Here is a 17,731-nt window from a genome sequence, read left to right as displayed (position 1 = left end):
GCCGAAGTGCAGGACCCGGCACTTGGCCTTGTTGAACCTCATACAGTTGGCCTGGGCCCATCGATCCAGCCTGTCCAGGTCCCTCTGCAGAGCCTTCCTACCCTCACATTCCCCTTCCTCGTTCTGACCTTCGCTAACAAAACTCAGTCCACACTTCAAATTTCTCAAAAGAGAAGGAAACAGGATCAGTGCAGGCAGAATAATAAATAAATCACTAAAATTGATTCTACATTTCACTGCTTTCAAGATACTTAAGATACTGTCCTAAATCTGTTATAACCCCTCTGCAGAGCCTTCCTACCCTCACATTCCCCTTCCTCGTTCTGACCTTCGCTAACAAAACTCAGTCCACACTTCAAATTTCTCAAAAGAGAAGGAAACAGGATCAGTGCAGGCAGAATAATAAATAAATCACTAAAATTGATTCTACATTTCACTGCTTTCAAGATACTTAAGATACTGTCCTAAATCTGTTATAACCAGTTTATTAAAAAAAAAAAAAAAAATCAGTAAAAAAAAAATAACCAGTTCTGTCCAATTATCCTTAGCTGCCAAAAAAAGTTTCTCTCCATTTCCCAGCTGGATTTGCTGCCTCTTAGTTTGAGCTTGTCACTCTCAAACCTCAATTCCTATATCGCACGTCCTCAGGTAACCAAGGAAAGCCAGTTACCAACATGAAATATCAGTATCAATGAAAAGCCATCTCTTACCTGGGATTTCTTGCTCTCTTGCTCCTTTTTCTCCAGCTGGGTTTGCAGCTTCTTCCTCTCCTGCTCGAGCTCCCTCACTCGCTTCTGTAGCTTTAGGAAGAGGGTCATGTCCATGGCGGCTTTCTCCGTCCCGACCTCCTGGAGAAGAACAGGGGAGTAGAAAAAGGAGAAGACCTCAGTCAAGTTTTATAACCACACGCTGTGCCAGATACGCCCTGACTGTACATCAGCACCGAGCCCAGCCACGGCTGATAACAGGAGCATCCCAAGAAAGGCACATACTTTCAAAGACCAAACCCCCATTTTAAGTACCTATTAATGTCAATAAAGAGTTGGCTCATTTTAATAAATCGTTGAACATTTAACAGCCCAACAGAGAAGCAGGCTGATTGGGGCCACAGCTAAGAACATTAAAAACGCCCTACTGAGTCCCTTCTAGCCAACTATTTATTAGTTGTTTTTTAACTGGCTTCACCTGGAATATTTTGTATTAGAGCATGACCAATACTGATCACTTTGACTTCAGCAAGTGCTCTCAGAGCAGTTCCAAAATATTAAAGCAATGTAACGCAGCAGCCGGCAAAGGGAAGTGGGGGTTTCTGCAGGCGTGCTACGTGGGACACAAAACATGGGCCTGCCAGTGGGGTGGCAGATCCTAGGAACATTCATCATCCACACATGCTCTTGAGTCATGAAAGTGGAGTTTGAAAAGCAGCCTGTTCTAGCAAATGTAAGCAAAACACATTTCCCTTTTCCATGCAATTCTTGATAACCAGGGAATAATTTATGCTGTTCTTTTCTGCATTAAGAGGCCGTTGATTACAGGGGCTGTGCTGGCCAGCAAAGCATCCGTGAAGATGCATTGGAATGAAAACACTCGGGGCAAGGGGGTAATGAACTCTGGTATCCTTGCGGAGAAGGATCGCTATAGAGTCATTGCCATCGGTGCTAGGAATAGCTACATGTAACAACGCTGACCGCTTTGATGAATTTTCATCAGTCTTTAAGCTGGTATGGCCAAAAGACAAGAGTTTATTATTTTTAGAGCCCTATTTAAGCCTGATGCCACAAAGAAGTAAGCATTTGCCGTAGCACCGCAACCCTGCAATCCCTCTCACGCAATTAACGATGTATTTCTGTAGCGCGAAATCAATTTCATCCATCACACCTTACAGTCCAACCTGCATTCCTCCTGCGTGCTCCAAGACCGACGTCAATCATCCCTGCAGAGCAGGGCTCTCCTCCTCCCCCCGAGCCCGCCCGGTTTACTGTACCTCCACTTGCTGTATTACATCCTCGGTGTCTCCTATCTCAGAGGTTGATATGGATGGATAATTGGAATCAGACTCCAAACTGCTCTGGTTGGATGGGTTTCTTCTGTGCCCCGGTGCTTGCTGCCAAGGAGAGGTGCAGATACATAATATGTTCAGTGTTTAAGGAAGAATTCCTCACGAAGCATTGTTTCTTAGAGCAAATAACTGTCTATATATTAAGGTTACCTTTACAAAAGGCTTGACCATCACCTTATAGTGAATTCCATTTTCTAGTTCTTATGCCCTACCATAATATTCGTATTAACCCAAGGGAATACTTTAAAATGTGAACTGATACAGAAGCTCGGTTGAAAAAGTCTGCATGAATTAAAGGCTGTTCGTGACACCAGATGCCTGTTAAGTACAAACATGCAAATCTGAGCTCAAGATTATGCTGTTCACAGCACCCTCTGGGGCTCCCTTTAAACGCTCGACCTTCCACCTAATCCAGCAGGACTCTAATTATTATCTAATTTTCAACAGTTCTCCTAAGACTTTAGCAAAGGTGAAGCTAAAAACCTTGGCTTTTGAAATTCCGAAGCCGTGTTGTTGAGGTTTTTTTGGGTTTTGTTTTTTAATCCAACACCTACACATGAACATCACGGAAACAAAAAGCAAAACAAGAAGCATGAACCAGCTTTTGCTGAGATTCACAGATTATCTCTATGCAGAGAAGCGTGAAAGATCCGGCTCCTTTTCCAAGGCACACGGCTTCAGTGTAGAAGTTCAGTCTGAGAAACATCAAGCACAAACTGCATGATAATAACAGTTCTATTAAGAATTTTGGGGATGAGTGAGCCACGTTGTCCAGCCACCAACATCATGTCCAGGATACAACAGAATGGGGATAATTTCACTTTCGTTACCTTTATAATAGTCATTTCATCCCGCAAGTTGTCATATCTCTGCTCCAGCCTCGAAAACTCTTTTACCAGGTTCTGATAACGAGACCTCTCTTCTTCCAGCTCTTTCTTCATCTGAATATTTTCCTCAACTGTGTTTTGTGCAAATTCATCTTTAAAATAAGGAAGAAAAAAAAAAAAAGAAATTATGATCTTCATCTCTGAAGTGAACTTCTTGTAAATATGTGCAATAACAATGACTAATTAACAAAATGCTCTCTGCCAAGAACCTTTAAAATACATATAAGCATTCTCTAATATTTAGAGACTGTTATAATCTATGTCTCCTTGCCATTTGGAACAGCTTGAGTTCTGCTTGGACAGCAGAATCCTCTGCCATCTGAGTTAAAGAAAAATCTCCAGCACCTACAAACCATCAGTTCTATTATGCTTAACTCAGCTGTGCCAGCTCCAGCTCCCATGGGCCAGCCAGAAACCCACTTAAGAAAAGACCAGCACAGTATGGAAATACATTCATATTTAAGAAGTGAACATGGTACTCGCTGCATTTAAAGACTTCTCCCGCCTGCTTCCCACCACCAGACTGGGCATAGGAGCAAATCAACAGCAGCATCTCTTTCTCATGTCACCATCAACCATTTACCATGGTAAGACTGCGGAGGTTGAAAGTATTTTATATGCAAATAAATTCTTTTTTTATTTTGTTAAAAACTCCCTTTTGGAAGCAAAACTGGTCCCTCCCCTTTTTGAGAAACCAGGCAAATATAGTCCACGTGTCCTTTTAGAATCACAGAATGGTTTGGGTTGGAAGGGACCTTTAAAGGTCATCTAATCCAACCCCCCTGCAATGAGCAGGGATTAAAATGGGGGTATTTTAAAATGGGGGGGTGTTTCAAAATGGGTGAACGCCAAACAAACCCCCTCCACTTGCTTTCCCCAAGCTTCGATGCTCCGAAAGCATTCCGTAACAGATGAAGAAATATTTGCAGCAAGTTTCTTTTTAACGTGTTATTTTCATTCCTGTAGTTTGTACCAGGCTGAGAGCAAGAGGTACTTCATGAGTACCAGGAAGCACTGATAGATAATCCACAGAATGATGCATGATGCTCTTTGTAAATCCTGCCACAAAATCAAAGCTGAAAAGGATGATAAAAAATAAAAAAGCTCAATACACGCATGAGAGTTTCTTTCATGGCTTGGGATTTTCCCAGATCGCTTTCCTCTAGGTACGTCTCACCATCTATGTCTCTGCTTTAAAAAACACAGACTCCTGTCACATTAGAGAACTCCTTTGTCACAGCTCAATGTTGTTAACTCTGCTGTTCCCTGGATCCTTTATATTCATCACTTCTGGGACATCGTTATTCTCTATCCTCCACCCCAGGAGCCTCGTCTGGAGTAAGTGCTGCAATGTAACTGAACTTAAAAAGCCCTTTTGGGTCCTTTATTCTATATTGCACCAAATAAACCAGCCTCTATCTTGCCATCCACCAGCAGGACAGCATGAACAAACCTATCTGCACAGCAAAAACAACAACAAAAACATCCAGGAAAGGGGTGCAGGAAGATTTGCACTTTTCAAGGTAGGAAAAGCACACAGGAAAAACAAGTTTGAGGGGAGAACAGTTAAGCTCCTCGTCTAGTGAAGGCATTACGACGATATAAGCATTTTTTTTCTTACCTTTAGATTGACACAGGATCCTGCTGTTAAGCTCCTCTTTTTCCTGCTTCAGGAGAGCATTTTCTTCTTCCAAGTCGGATATGCGCTACGAAACAAGGCAGAGAATTACTGCTTGCTGCAGGTCAGAGCCTCTGCAGAGGGATTACATTTCACCTGGCTGGAGACAGGGAGCTTTGTTCGGGCTTTCTTTGCTGTTTAAAAGACCTATCCCCCTTGCGCTTTGCCAGTTAGCCTTTGCACATCGGGAGTTGAAGCGTAGGAGAACCGCACTGCAACAGCAGAGACTAACTTTTCTTTTCCCGAGTGCATTCCTCCCTCAAATTAATGTTTTTAGCAGAATCTTACAAAATACTGAGCAGCTGGACTTGGCGACCATCATCTGCAGGAGTGAAACTCCTACAAGTGATCAGGTCATCAAATCAGAGGTTTATTTCCACATCTCAACGGGCTTCACTGCTACCTCCAAGTCATAGCACTGACTGCTGTTGGGGGCAAAAAAATCTGCTGATTGTTTCGGGCAATGTGGCACTGAAGTAGTTAAGATGGACAGAGTTAATGCGAGCACCGTGGAAGACTAATACTAAATAGTTCAGGCTTTTTTAACTTCATGTGTCTTGTACCCGCTTCATGTAATAAGATTATAGTCACTTCAATGCTTCACGCTACTGCGGAACCGCTAGTACAGTGATGCACAGTGTGTACCAGGGCCTTGGGTAATACAACAGGAGCATATATAGCAATTAACACCAAGAATTGCCTAGCAAAAGTCAATGAAAACAGAAACTAAATCCTGCAAAACAGTGGTTTGTTGTTTTTTTTTTTTAACTACCTCGTTATTAAAAATGAAGGGAGGCAAGGCCACTTGTCACAACACTAAGGCTGGACTGACACCGATGGCAACCTATCCTGTAATTTTGTTCATCCTCAGGAATTTTGATGCATTCAACAGCGTTATCTCAAAACACAAACCCGTCACATTATCAAATGAAATATGCTGCTATGGTTAAGCAGGACGATTCTCCTGCTGTCAGGTAGGAGAACAAACTGACACGTCATCCCAGCGTAATGTCATTCTCTATGCCTGCTCCATCGCATCCCTGTAGCTTAGAAGACAGCTGCACGCAGCAGAAGGATCTCAAGATGCCAAAGATAAACAACACTGTACACACCATAATAAAAGTTTTCAGTGCCCAGGAATAATAGTTTTGCTGTCACCACTCGATAAAATTTACAGGCAGCCCAGCTGGCATGCATTCCTAGCACAGACTTCAGTCTTCCACACAAGCATCCTCAAATCAACGGTATTTTATCAAATACTGCGTATGCCAGACACATACTAATGGCGAGGGTAAAAGCATGACGAATATTTTACTGTAAGTCACGACTGAAGCAGTCATGTCCCATGCACAAAAACTGGAAGATCCCACTACCCCTCGCTCTCCAGTCCGTTCATTTACTCCAGTTGTCTGCATGAGACTATGATCTCCTGCATCTCTATATATAGTAGGAAAGTTGGACACTGGAAATCCAACTAGAAAGTGAAGAAAACACAATTTAAGGTATGCAGAGCTACTGGTGTTTTAAATGGTCTGAACTGGGCCATGATTTTAATATTCTGTACCAAAACCAGCTACATTCCTTCATTCGTACAGCACTTCAAACAAATATCATAGCAGACGTGCAGCCATTAGATCAGCACTAGCGTCTTCAAGTTCGGAAGAATTCTTAAAAAAATTGGAGAAGAGCCACAAGAGTGATAGAAGGGAAGGAAAACCTGCGCTGCAATGAGACAGCGAGGAACTCGACTCGTTTATCCCATCAGGGAAAAGATTAGGGGTGACGGGATTATTTCACTAGTGCTCTTTAATGGGTGCTGATAATGAACTCTTCTGCCAAGAAAACAAAGCTATGAAGGTTGGAAAACAAAACTAGACAAAAATTTGGAGTATTTTCAACTGCGCTGGGGGGATATTTTAGAACTGAAAGACTTGATAGAATCCACAACAATTATTCCCAGGTTGAAAAATTTCCAATCCAGATTGGATATAGGTATTTTTAAGATACGATCTTAAGCGATTGAGCTTGTTTATCGCATTCCTGTTTCCATACGAAATAGAAACAAGCTGGAATTCAACATTTGCGATTACAGAAACCCAACCAGTCCATTAAACACGTAGAGGCAATTGGTAGAATCCGCAACAATTATTCCCAGGTTGAAAAATTTCCAATCCAGATTGGATATAGGTATTTTTAAGATACGATCTTAAGCGATTGAGCTTGTTTATCGCATTCCTGTTTCCATACGAAATAGAAACAAGCTGGAATTCAACATTTGCGATTACAGAAACCCAACCAGTCCATTAAACACAGGTAGAGGCAAGCGGAGCAGGTCACACAACGGCCAAGCAGCACAAGCTCCATCTCTGGTACCCACGCTGGTACCTTTTGTACCTCGTGCTCGTCTTTCTATAGGAAACATCTTTGAAGGTGCTTCAAATGCAACAGCGCCCGCTTTGAAGGATTTCTATGGAAGACGTTGAGCAGTGAGCATTCGTGATGCCTTCAGCCCTTATTTAAGTGTTACACTGGAACCCCCTGCTCATGAGATCCGGCTCCGGTCCTCCCCTAATCTTGTGAGGAAAGGATGACGGCATTTAGGATTTTCCTAATAAAAGCCCTGTCCAGGCTTTGAATCATCCTAGCTCAGCAAGTGAGAAGATTAGGTGCTACCAAAAGCCCTAGGAAGAGCTGTTGATACTCACCCAGATCTGATGTTTTAAACTTTATCACAAAATGGAATAAGAAGAGCTATTCTAAAATTAAGGAGCTGGAGAGAAAAGCTACAAGGAAGAGATTAAAGGACCTTTTTTCAGTAACAAAATCATAACTAATATGGATTTGCAGAAGCTGCAGCCCCAGCTCAAGTTGATAAAATTAAGGCTGTCGCCTCAGTCTCACTCAGAAGTGTCTGATGACTTTGGGTATCATCTCCAGAGCGAATGCATCCCACCACCACCACGGTCTTGCTATTGAAGGCGAAAAGTGCTTCTCACACCTGAATTCCATTTCACAACACTCCCCACGCTTTTGGTAGTTATTAGAACTAGTCAAAAATCTCTATCAGAATTTTTCTCAGGAAGCATTTTGGCTAAATTAACGTTTCCAGGCAGGAAACGGGTCTTCTCCGTCTTCCCACTGATGAGGAACCGAAGGGAGCAATTGAAAGCTAATGTCAGAAACGGGAGCCTGCACTGCTCCACAGAAATGCTCTGGTTTATAATTAAACCATTTATTATCATGGTAAAGTACATAGTATTTGCTCTGCTGCAGGCAATTCTACAACAAGGGAAAGCTTTTGCTTTGTTTTCATGCTTTTTGAAAGCATTTCTTTGGTCATTAAATCAACCTTTCTTCTGAGTGCTCAAAGAGGATTTGCAATCAAGAACAAAGAGAAGCAGTTTTTCCGCAGCTGCATCGCCTTCGAAATAAAGCATCCTTTCAGGCTCCAAAAGCCTGTACTGCAGCCAGCTAATGAACTGAGCCCTGTGCCAAAAAGGATCTTCTAATTTGGTGCTGGAGAAGAGGAAATCACTGACTCCGTACGTTCCCGTGGGGGTGCAGTACATGTGCAAAGAGCGGAGTAACTGCTTTTCTGACAGCTCTTGGTCCAGCCAAGAGACAAACACACATACAGGCTGAATGCCCCTTTGAGAAGCACACCCGAAAAATGCATTTCAGCTCTGCTAGTTGTTCAGATTAAGTTATCCTGACCACACAGTCCCCACAGCTTCTCACCCAAACCCACTGTCTGAGGGCCTACCCACAGGGGGAGGGTGGCCAGGGCAGGTGCTGCTGAGTGAAGTGCCCTAGAAGAGCCCCCCATCTGGGCACTCTTTCACCATAATTAAAATGCAGCTAATCCCAGACCTCTTTTTTATCTCCAAAAGTGACTCATCTTCAGGTTGTCACACAAAAAGCGCTATTCTAGAGGAACAGCCGCAAAATAGCTTTCTCTACGCAGCGCATTGAGTAGAAAAGCCCTAAGATCTTTCCAATAGTGGGATCAAAGAAACCACTTCAACCACCAGTGCAGAAGAAAGATAGATCACGGATTTAACCTGAGCATTCGCAGCAGGAAACTGAACCCGTACCTTAGTGCCTTAGGTTATGAGTGTGAAGGTTATTCAGAATGAACCTGACCAAAGAAATTCACTGTAAAATGTCCATTTTTACTATTTGCAAAAAACCCCTCTACATCCTGAAGTCTCTTTCTCCCACTAGAGCGCTTTCTTGTACAATGGTGGCAGCGTTGGGCCACCTTCACCTCAAGAGATCCAGAAAGCTTAGCAGTTTGCATGAAGGAGGGGAAGAAAATAAAAAAGTTTAATCCACATCACAGCTCCAAACCCTATAGAGGCTTGTAACAACCAGCCTAGCTGGTTTGGAGCAGTGCCTCTGCGTGGGAGGGACGAGTTGGTCCTCACACAGGTCATACTCTGCACGTAGGTACACCACCAGCCACTACGACCAGCTGCAAGGGCCACGGAGTGCAGGGCAGAAACCCAGCCCTCACGTCCCACACCCAGCTGGGCTGAGTAAGGACATCTTCCTAACAGTTACAGCATCTACGACAGCCTTCTCCAATATTTTGCGCTGCGCGCCATGAGGAATCACTGTATATACACGAAGCTCTGGCATATACGCGGTTAAGTGCCCTTATTTCAGACGGGTCTGGGTTTGGGGAGTTTCTTCGTGGTTGGCAGTGCAACAGGCACCCTCCTGACATGAGGCAGTCGCTGCTCCTGCAGGGATGTCCCCCTGCCCTTGCTGCCCCATGACCTGGTTAAAAGGCAAATTCTAGGGGCATTCAATGACAAAAAGAAAAAAAATTAGAATTAAAGAATAGAAATTAAGTCTTTCCCCTTCAGACTTGTGAAGTGTGAGCTTTCACCAGCAAGACCACCTACACAACAGACATGACAAATACACATACCTTTCTCAGTAGGTCTTTCTCCTTAACGTAGCTGTCTTCCACAACCTTCCTCTCACCATGAGCTTTTTCAAGCTCCAGCCGGAGGTGCTCCATCTCTTCTTGCAAGCTGACAAGCTGGTTGCCATCACCCTGATGGCTCTGCTGATATTGCACCAGTTCCTTCTTCAGCTTTTCCACCTCGGAGGAGTGGGCAGATGTGAGCGTAGAGAGCTGCTCGTTCAGAAGTTTGTATTCCTTGTTCTGCAGCCAACATCCCCAAAAGAAGAAAATAAGACCATAAGCAAGATCAGTGCATGCACTGATGCACTACAAAAGTAACCGTCAAAAATCCTTGAGCATGGTGGGTAACAAGCTTCCAGTAACAAACATTCCCATGCATATGCTAATAAAGCTCGTAAAGCTAAAAACAATTTCAAAACTGTGACAAAGAGCTCAATAATATTTTGGTAACGATTATACAAGCATTTGTTAAATTGATGTTACAGTTGAAAGGCAATGGCAAACAACATGCGATAGCACTGGCAACCAAACCAAAAAACCTACACTTTTATTACAGCTTCCAAACGACACTGCTTAATGCAATCGGCTTGCAATTTTTTTGGTTTGCAATATTGGGTTTGCGGTTTATCCTCCTATTCCTGACTCCTATGCCTGCAGGAGCCTGGGGTGGAAACACACTGTAGCATAATTGCAGCCTTGAGCACAAAGAGCTCCTTAAACCCCAGCTTTAAGTCACGTGCCAGCTCAATCGCCTTTTTATTTGCTCAGATTTGCTCTTTTAAAGCACTTAGCAATGATTTGCTCCCATGTTTTGAGACCTGAAAATTCAGCAGCTTTGATTTCTGTGGTTCAAATCAAAGTCAATGGGAACTACATTGTGACTGATAAAACATCATCATTATTAGCCAGCCCCAGAAACGACAATGAATTCACAACAGACCAAGAGCTTCAGTAAAGAGCCTACCACGTAGCTTTGCTAACGTTAGGTAGATAATCATGAAAGCAAAAGAACCATTTTGAAATTTAAAATGTATCCGGTCTTTAAAGTTTCCTTTTTGAAAGCTTTCAATACAGCTTTCAAGATCTGGGTTCATATCACTCACTGTACAAAAGATCCAGAAAGCTTTCCTTTCTTAAACGGAACTTAGGTGGATATTTCACTTGAGTATCAGAAATATCAGTTTTGGTCTTTCCTGGTCTTGCTGGGAAATATTTGGCAAGAGATTGCTGTCCAGACCAGATGAGTGTCCTGGTAATCTGCAACTTAGCCTTTTGCTGTTTCTCAGAGCTTTGGTCACCAACAGAGTCACATCAGCTCATAAGAAACTGCCCCTTCCATCCAGAAGTTTTTTAGTTCACATGGAGGCTAAGGAAAGCTTGATGTGAACAAGCCAGAAGACAAAAGTCTTAAAAAGACACAAATGTATCATTTAAAAAAGTCAATGGACTAGGGAAGTCCTGATATACAATTTTTGACTAGTCAGGATAAGCAGTAAAGGTACAAAGTCACAGATCCTGAGATGCAATTCCTTCCTCTAAGATGTTCACCAGAGTCAAGTAAGCAAGAAAGAAAAAAAACCCTCAACGCAAAGAAGTATGATCAATGTCTGTAATAGGGTCAAAGGCTCCCATTAGCTCCTGTACAACAGAGCTTTCAAAAAACCTTACAGCCTGGAAAAGAAAAAAAAAAAAAACCATGAAAGTAGAGAAAAAACCTTACAGCCTGGAAAAGAAAAAAAACAAACAAACATGAAAGTAGAGATTTTTATCTTCTAGGTCTACACAGGTTCTTCTAGACCCGACAGACCTCTGTACAAACGCATGGTGAGCTGGTGGATACTGAAATCCCCACCCATACTTCGGATTAGTCTCTTTCAGATTCCCAACGTGGCTCGTAGGATCGTTTCTTTTACCATCGCTCTGATCATCCTTTTGGCCCCTCTCTAGGTGACCTCCCAAAGCACCCTTCTCTCGCCGCAGTCTCAGCCCTCCGAAGCAAGATTAACACACGTCTCAAATGGAAAAACAAGGGACATGGACATCTTTTCCTTTGCCCCCTTGTGACGAATTATTAGTGAACATCAAAATTCAGCGTTCGCGTAGTATTAAGGAATTAACATTTCTGCATGACCGAAGCCATGCCCAAAGAGATACCTGGGGAGAGAAAAGCTTTGCCTACGGAGAACGGCAATAATCACTCCGGTTCACAAATCGCTGCTGCTTCCCCCACCTGTAAAGGCTCTCCCAGTCTCTGCTCATTCTCCGACACACAACCTTTTATGGCTTTGTGTCCCCAGGTGTATGTATACAATTTTACAGACCAGCCAGCTGAGACTTCAAGCCAGACAGAAAATAAATGCCCAGGAATGCTTTCTCTTGTTGTTAGCTACTAGAGACATGAAAGAGCATTTACCGTCCCATAGCGAAAGGCTGGTCCCCACTGCAATCGGAGATTGCTCAACAGACCCCGTTAAACTTGAACTTGCTTTATTTTAAACCATTATCCAGCCCAGCAGAGCTGTGACAGTCCCGGTTTCAGCCCAGGCTCTGTGAACCAATCCAGAGTTTATTTTCCTACCAATGGCAGAGACGACAACTTCATCGCTACTGTTACCCAAACTGTTACCCAAACCAGTTTTATTCACAGTAAATGCCCACAGAGATGCTGCCGCTTGCAGAGACAGTGCAGGGAGCTCACTACGAGTCTACATACTGGCTGCATGAACGCATAACACTAAATTAGGTAACAGCCCTAAAAGTGTCTCAGGCAGCTACAACATACGCATTTAAAAAAAGAACTCACTGAAAAGAACCAAAAAAAAAAAAAGAAAGTGGTTCAATGTGGATAGAAAAAAATGGTCCAGCGCGGATATTGCACAGCAAAATGGACTTAAAACTCTTCTGTGTGCAAAAAATCCCTCACCTGATTTAGAAACTGAATTAAATAGGCCCAGTTATGAATGCTAGAGCGTGTGAGCTGAGGCTGACATAAAATAATAGGTTTTAATGTTTTCAAAGAAAGATCTTCTCTTCCTCAGGGGCACACGGAGTATTGCATCTCTTCATGCATGAGCTAAAGTAGCAGAAATAGAAACATTTTCTTCCACGGCTAGTCAGAAAACTATACAACTGCAGCTCTCTAGGTCCTGCAGCTCTCTAGTTTACCTGCAATTATTTTTTTTTTTTAAGTTAATTGGCATTTTAAAAGGTCATATTTAGAGGTCGGCAAGGACTGAAATCAAGATACTTCAGGGAAAATACGATGCAACAAACTCACTGCTGCCAGAAAAAATCCAGTGCGCTGAAAAGAAAGTCCACTGGAATGGTGCTCATTAGCACATCCAAAGCGTCCCAGGGAAACCTGTCAGTCCTGAAATGATGGTTAAAATTAGCTCACTGGACAGACTACCACAAGTAATACAGAGCAGCAATTCTTTCCTACAAAAGTTACACAGAAAGCAAAGTAACTCTTTCAAAACGGTCTGCACAGGGCCCGTGGGAGATCAAGACGAGCTCCAGACCATTATTTCTGCCTACTTAAAGGATTTCCATGTCTCCTTCCCTAAAGTAGACCTTTCTGCTGCTTTCATAATCCACAACAGGAAAGCCAACATTAACCAAAGATTTTTTTTTTTCATTGTTCCACCCCCACACTTCTCCTAGCAGTAAATGGCGAGGAATTTAAAAAAAAAATAAAAAGTTAATACTGCTGTTCCACCGCCAAGTCCAGCGGCTCAGCAGACCTAACGCAGACGTTCATGCTCACTGCATGAGTTCAGCCCAAATACATGGACCTGAAATGACTCGTCCTCATTAATTCCACCAAATACCCTCCAGAGGAAGGGCCATATCAAACAGGTTTCTGATATATAGATATATAGAAAGCCTTATGCCTAAGGTTTTCCGTTCCTAAGCTATGGTTTGTCTGCAAAATCTAAGTATGCAAGAAGGCATTTTAAAATTAAACACCACGGTTTAAGAGTCAGACTGTACTGCGGTGCACGCTTTGCAGCCAATAAATACAGCGATGGAAGCGGCCAGCAGTAATGCAAATCCCCGGGCGTCTTGACTCTGCAGTATCTGAGCCAACGCAGAGTCATTTCTCATCTTCTTCATGGCAGGGCCTCTCGTGTCATGCAGGGACGGGAGAGATTTAAGGCTGCGAGGAAGCTGTGTGTGATGTATAAAGGTTCCTGACAACATCCCAAACAGAATGATAAACTGCAATTACTAACAACTGGTACTACAAATAAGTAAGTATCCTGACTTAAAGAGAGTGTTTCTCCTGCCTGTAAAAGGACAGCTTAAGGATACAGGTGGATACAAATTTCCCCATTGAAATTAGTGGACACAACTGGGTCTAACTCAGTATTTCTTATACTCCTCCCTGAAGTCCTCATACAGCATTGGAAGCAACAGAGATAGTATTTATCAGAGTAACTTGCACACTCACGTTAGTAGGTGGGAAAACCCTCCTTCTACCTGTGTCATCAAACAACTATTTTGCAGCTCATTAATGACACAAGTGGCATTTGATGAAGACCTCTCTGTGATCAAGTAGTCACAAGTAAGACCATCAAGCCATCCACACAGGCATCTGTCACTTACATCGCGCCATCTCACCTCTCACCATGGCTCTTACTTCCGAACAGTTGTTACATCCAGCAACACAAACATGCCCAAAACTACTTTGCAAAGCGAGTATTTACCCAATTTACCTATTACCCTCCAGGTAACGTGACTCACAAGTCATACGGTTCAGTACAGCAGACTGTGGCAGAGGCTCTGCATCCTTAGTGCTTGCGAAGCAGAAAGTGCAATGGCCAAAGGCTGTTTGATGTAGGGATCTCACGTGGAGCGGGCTTGGGTTTTCAAGCAACAGCTTTCAGAATTGTCATTTTATCTTCCTCCTCCAAGTCCATCTGGGCAGTTCTCACAACAATTACGGCGCAGCTTTTGCAGCTTACTGAGCAAGCTCTTGAGACAGCAAGGTGGAGACCCAAGATCCAAGTGCATCTGCACTTCCATGGTGGTGTCCCACCCTTACAAGTGTCTGGCCAGCAGTAGCAGAAGGCTGCTACCACCATGACATCCTTTCCAGATGTCATGGAAAGATAAAAACCTTCCCAGAAAGGACTCTCTCTTGAGACAGCAAGGTGGCCACCATCCACCATGACATCCTTTCCAGATGTCATGGAAAGATAAAACAGAAAGGACACATCCTTTCCAGATGTCATGGAAAGATAAAAACCTTCCCAGAAAGGACAGCATGAGAGGCAAAGCAGAAACAGGACCACACTTGTCCCAGCACTGCTCAGGACGTACCTGCTCATCGATCTTCCTTTGAAGCTGGACCACCTTGTTCTCCATGCCAATGTTGAGCTTCTTCAGGTGCTGTGCTGAGCGGGCCTCGATCTTCAGCGCCTTCAGCTCCTGCCTGGCCTTCATGCGCCGGTAGTAGCACTGCAGGACGATGGTGGCACCCCTGACCCGGCGGAAGCGAGTGCGGGCCAGCCAGCCACGGGCAAACTTCTGGAGGATGGTGGCTTTGTGCTCCGCAAGGATCTACAAAACATGGGCAGAAACAAGACAATCAAGGGAGAAGTCACCCACAAAAGGTAGCAGCAGCCTTGGTTTGGCTGCAGCATGGCACTCAACACTTCCCAATCTGCCTTCGAAAGGGCTTCTCCTCCAAGCAGGAGTGTCCTGGTAGGTACAGGGGATGACACGGCTGGAGAGAGAGGCTGTTATTTTGCATCCTCTTTTATAGACGGGATGGGGTACTTCAACCCCCTCCTCCTGGGGGGGTTCTCTGGTCACTGCACTCAACTGATGCAGGCAGGGCACATCCAGTCCTCTCTTAGGAACCGTGCTGCTCTCTAAAAGAGGCAACATAGAATCACAGAATGGTTTGGGTTGGAAGGGACCTCTAAAGGTCGTCTAGTCCAACCCCCCTGCCATGGCCAGTGAAGCAAGAGGGGGTATGGTCCTGAGTTGGTGACAGGAGACATCTGGGCTGACATACTTCATGGAATAGAACATACATTCCACCTCGGGACAGTACTCACATCCACAAGATCCATAGCTAGCAGAATAAATAGCCATTAACAGACACACTAACACTTAGCAATAAACTTACTGTCCCTTCGACATCAGATATAACTCGGCTGACATACTTCATGGAATAGAACATACATTCCACCTCGGGACAGTACTCACATCCACAAGATCCATAGCTAGCAGAATAAATAGCCATTAACAGACACACTAACACTTAGCAATAAACTTACTGTCCCTTCGACATCAGATATAACTACACCAGAACCAGGTTTTTAGATTTTTTTTGTGTGTTCCGCCCCTGCATTATGATAATTTATACTGCAGATAAATGCTGTCCTGGTGGGATTTCTTATCCTATAGATAACCTTCAAATAAAACCCTGGAGTCCTCTCACTACAGTCTGCAGCCAGTTCTCTTGTAGGATTCAATTTTTACAAACCTATATCTGGTTTTATGAAACTTTTGGCACTTTTGCATTGGATTTCTCCCCCAAAATTTACAGCAATCTTTTCAGTACGTGGCAGTTCAATTCCTTCCTCTAAAACTGAAGGCCAACATATTATACATACAACCAGCATGTCGTTAATAACTTTCTTATGTTGATCTATGCTGCAGTATTATGAGGAAAGAAATACCAGGAGAATTTAAAGATTACAAGACACTTTGCTGTTATCAGTTTGGGATAAGTTGTATCAGACACAGTACCATATTCAGCTTCTCACAAATCTTCTGTTTCACCCTAAGGCTTCCTTTGGACTTGCAAATTTTCATTCGGAATAAAGGGATTGTGTGAACTTAGGATGCAGTAGGAGTTATGCTAAAATGAGCTTTGTACGTCTCCAGCCTTGGCACTCTTACTGATGGAGAAAGCTGGGGGTGCCCAAAGAGCTAGAAGAAACCCTACTACATTACCTTAGGGACCTATTCCAGCCTTACAGCAAAGTCTTGGTGGGCACTGGGCATGCCCTGACCCCATGGAGCATCACCTGCAGCCCTGCATCTGTTGCTGAGCATGCACTTGAACCGACACCTATATCCAGGTGTTCCAGAGATTAAGAATGTTCAGATTTGAGAGGCCTTACCTTCAGCCAACTTCTACACCTTGTTAAGATTTGGGTTGTCTTGAATCTCAGAGAGTTTAAATGCTGGACCAGCTGCCTCCCCCTGCAGAGGCTTCCGATTTAAAAAATAGATGCTGAAAAAGCAGTGGCAGCACAAATTCCTGATCACCAGCATCCAGCTGCTCTGTTTCGGAGGACATCCCTGATCTCTCTGGTGGGTCACCAGGTGTCCAGGTAACCTCTGTCATCTCCAGGAGCAGGCTCTCCCCTTCCTGGCTCATCGAGCCTCTGACTTCTTAGAGTACCCCCATGACCACCCGTTAGGCATAAGTTTAGGTGACTACCAAAGTAAGGCTGGATCTGAAGAGTGGACAGAAGACTCCCCAAAGCTGTTCTCAGTTTCCTGACAGACAATTTCTCACTGTATCACTTGCTGTTATCAAACCTTTACTTCCTTGCTTTCAGCTCCCGGTTTAACACAGAAAGCTAATGGAGAGAACTAATTAGAGGGATTTATATCAATAAATGACTTGATGCCTTCCATAACAGACCCTACCGGTCTTCCTACCATACTGGAAACGGCACCTGCAGCACGGCTCAGACACAAATTCAGTTTGCCGGGGAGGTTTTTGCAGAGTATGGGTTAGATCAAATGACATTTCCAGATTTCCACAATGCCTTCTGGCATCCGAACGACTAACTTCATTTAGCGGCTCTGCTGAGGTGCTGCTGCCAAAATCATTTTTGCTTGCACAGCTTAAAATGGCAATGCTCGCCGTCACCGTGCGCTCTCCAGAAACACCAGAGGCAGTCGGCTTCATAAAACATCAAAATGGCCACAATAAATACATCGTCGTGCTATGCCAGCGGAGGTAAATATAAAGGCTCTTCCTACTCTTTTCTAATACAAAGACACTCTGTGGAGTTGTACCTTGTGATAAATCCTCCTGACAAACATGCCCCGAGCAAAAGCCTGAATGGTGATGGTCGCACTGCGGACTCTCTGGAAAGCTCGGAAGATCCTCAGCATTCGGTACTGCTTCTGGAAGA

General features: G+C 43.8%; 1 protein-coding gene across 1 annotated transcript in view; it reads right to left on the bottom strand.

Moving 5' to 3' along the window:
* MYO5B (myosin VB) overlaps positions 1 to 17,731 on the bottom strand; it is a 134,972-nt gene that overhangs the window by 30,293 nt on the left and 86,948 nt on the right. Inside the window, exons 21-26 of the mRNA XM_009273831.1 lie at positions 14,886 to 15,125; positions 9,561 to 9,800; positions 4,568 to 4,652; positions 2,890 to 3,038; positions 1,985 to 2,104; positions 711 to 848 (exon numbers count right to left, since the gene is read on the bottom strand). Coding sequence (XP_009272106.1) covers positions 711 to 848; positions 1,985 to 2,104; positions 2,890 to 3,038; positions 4,568 to 4,652; positions 9,561 to 9,800; positions 14,886 to 15,125 — 972 coding nt within the window. The remainder of the gene's footprint in view (positions 1 to 710; positions 849 to 1,984; positions 2,105 to 2,889; positions 3,039 to 4,567; positions 4,653 to 9,560; positions 9,801 to 14,885; positions 15,126 to 17,731) is intronic.

This window comes from Aptenodytes forsteri, unplaced genomic scaffold (genome assembly GCF_000699145.1).
Source record: "Aptenodytes forsteri isolate BGI_AS27 unplaced genomic scaffold, ASM69914v1 Scaffold31, whole genome shotgun sequence".
In the NCBI taxonomy this organism is placed as follows: domain Eukaryota; kingdom Metazoa; phylum Chordata; class Aves; order Sphenisciformes; family Spheniscidae; genus Aptenodytes; species Aptenodytes forsteri.
This window is presented reverse-complemented; position numbering and strand designations above follow the sequence as displayed.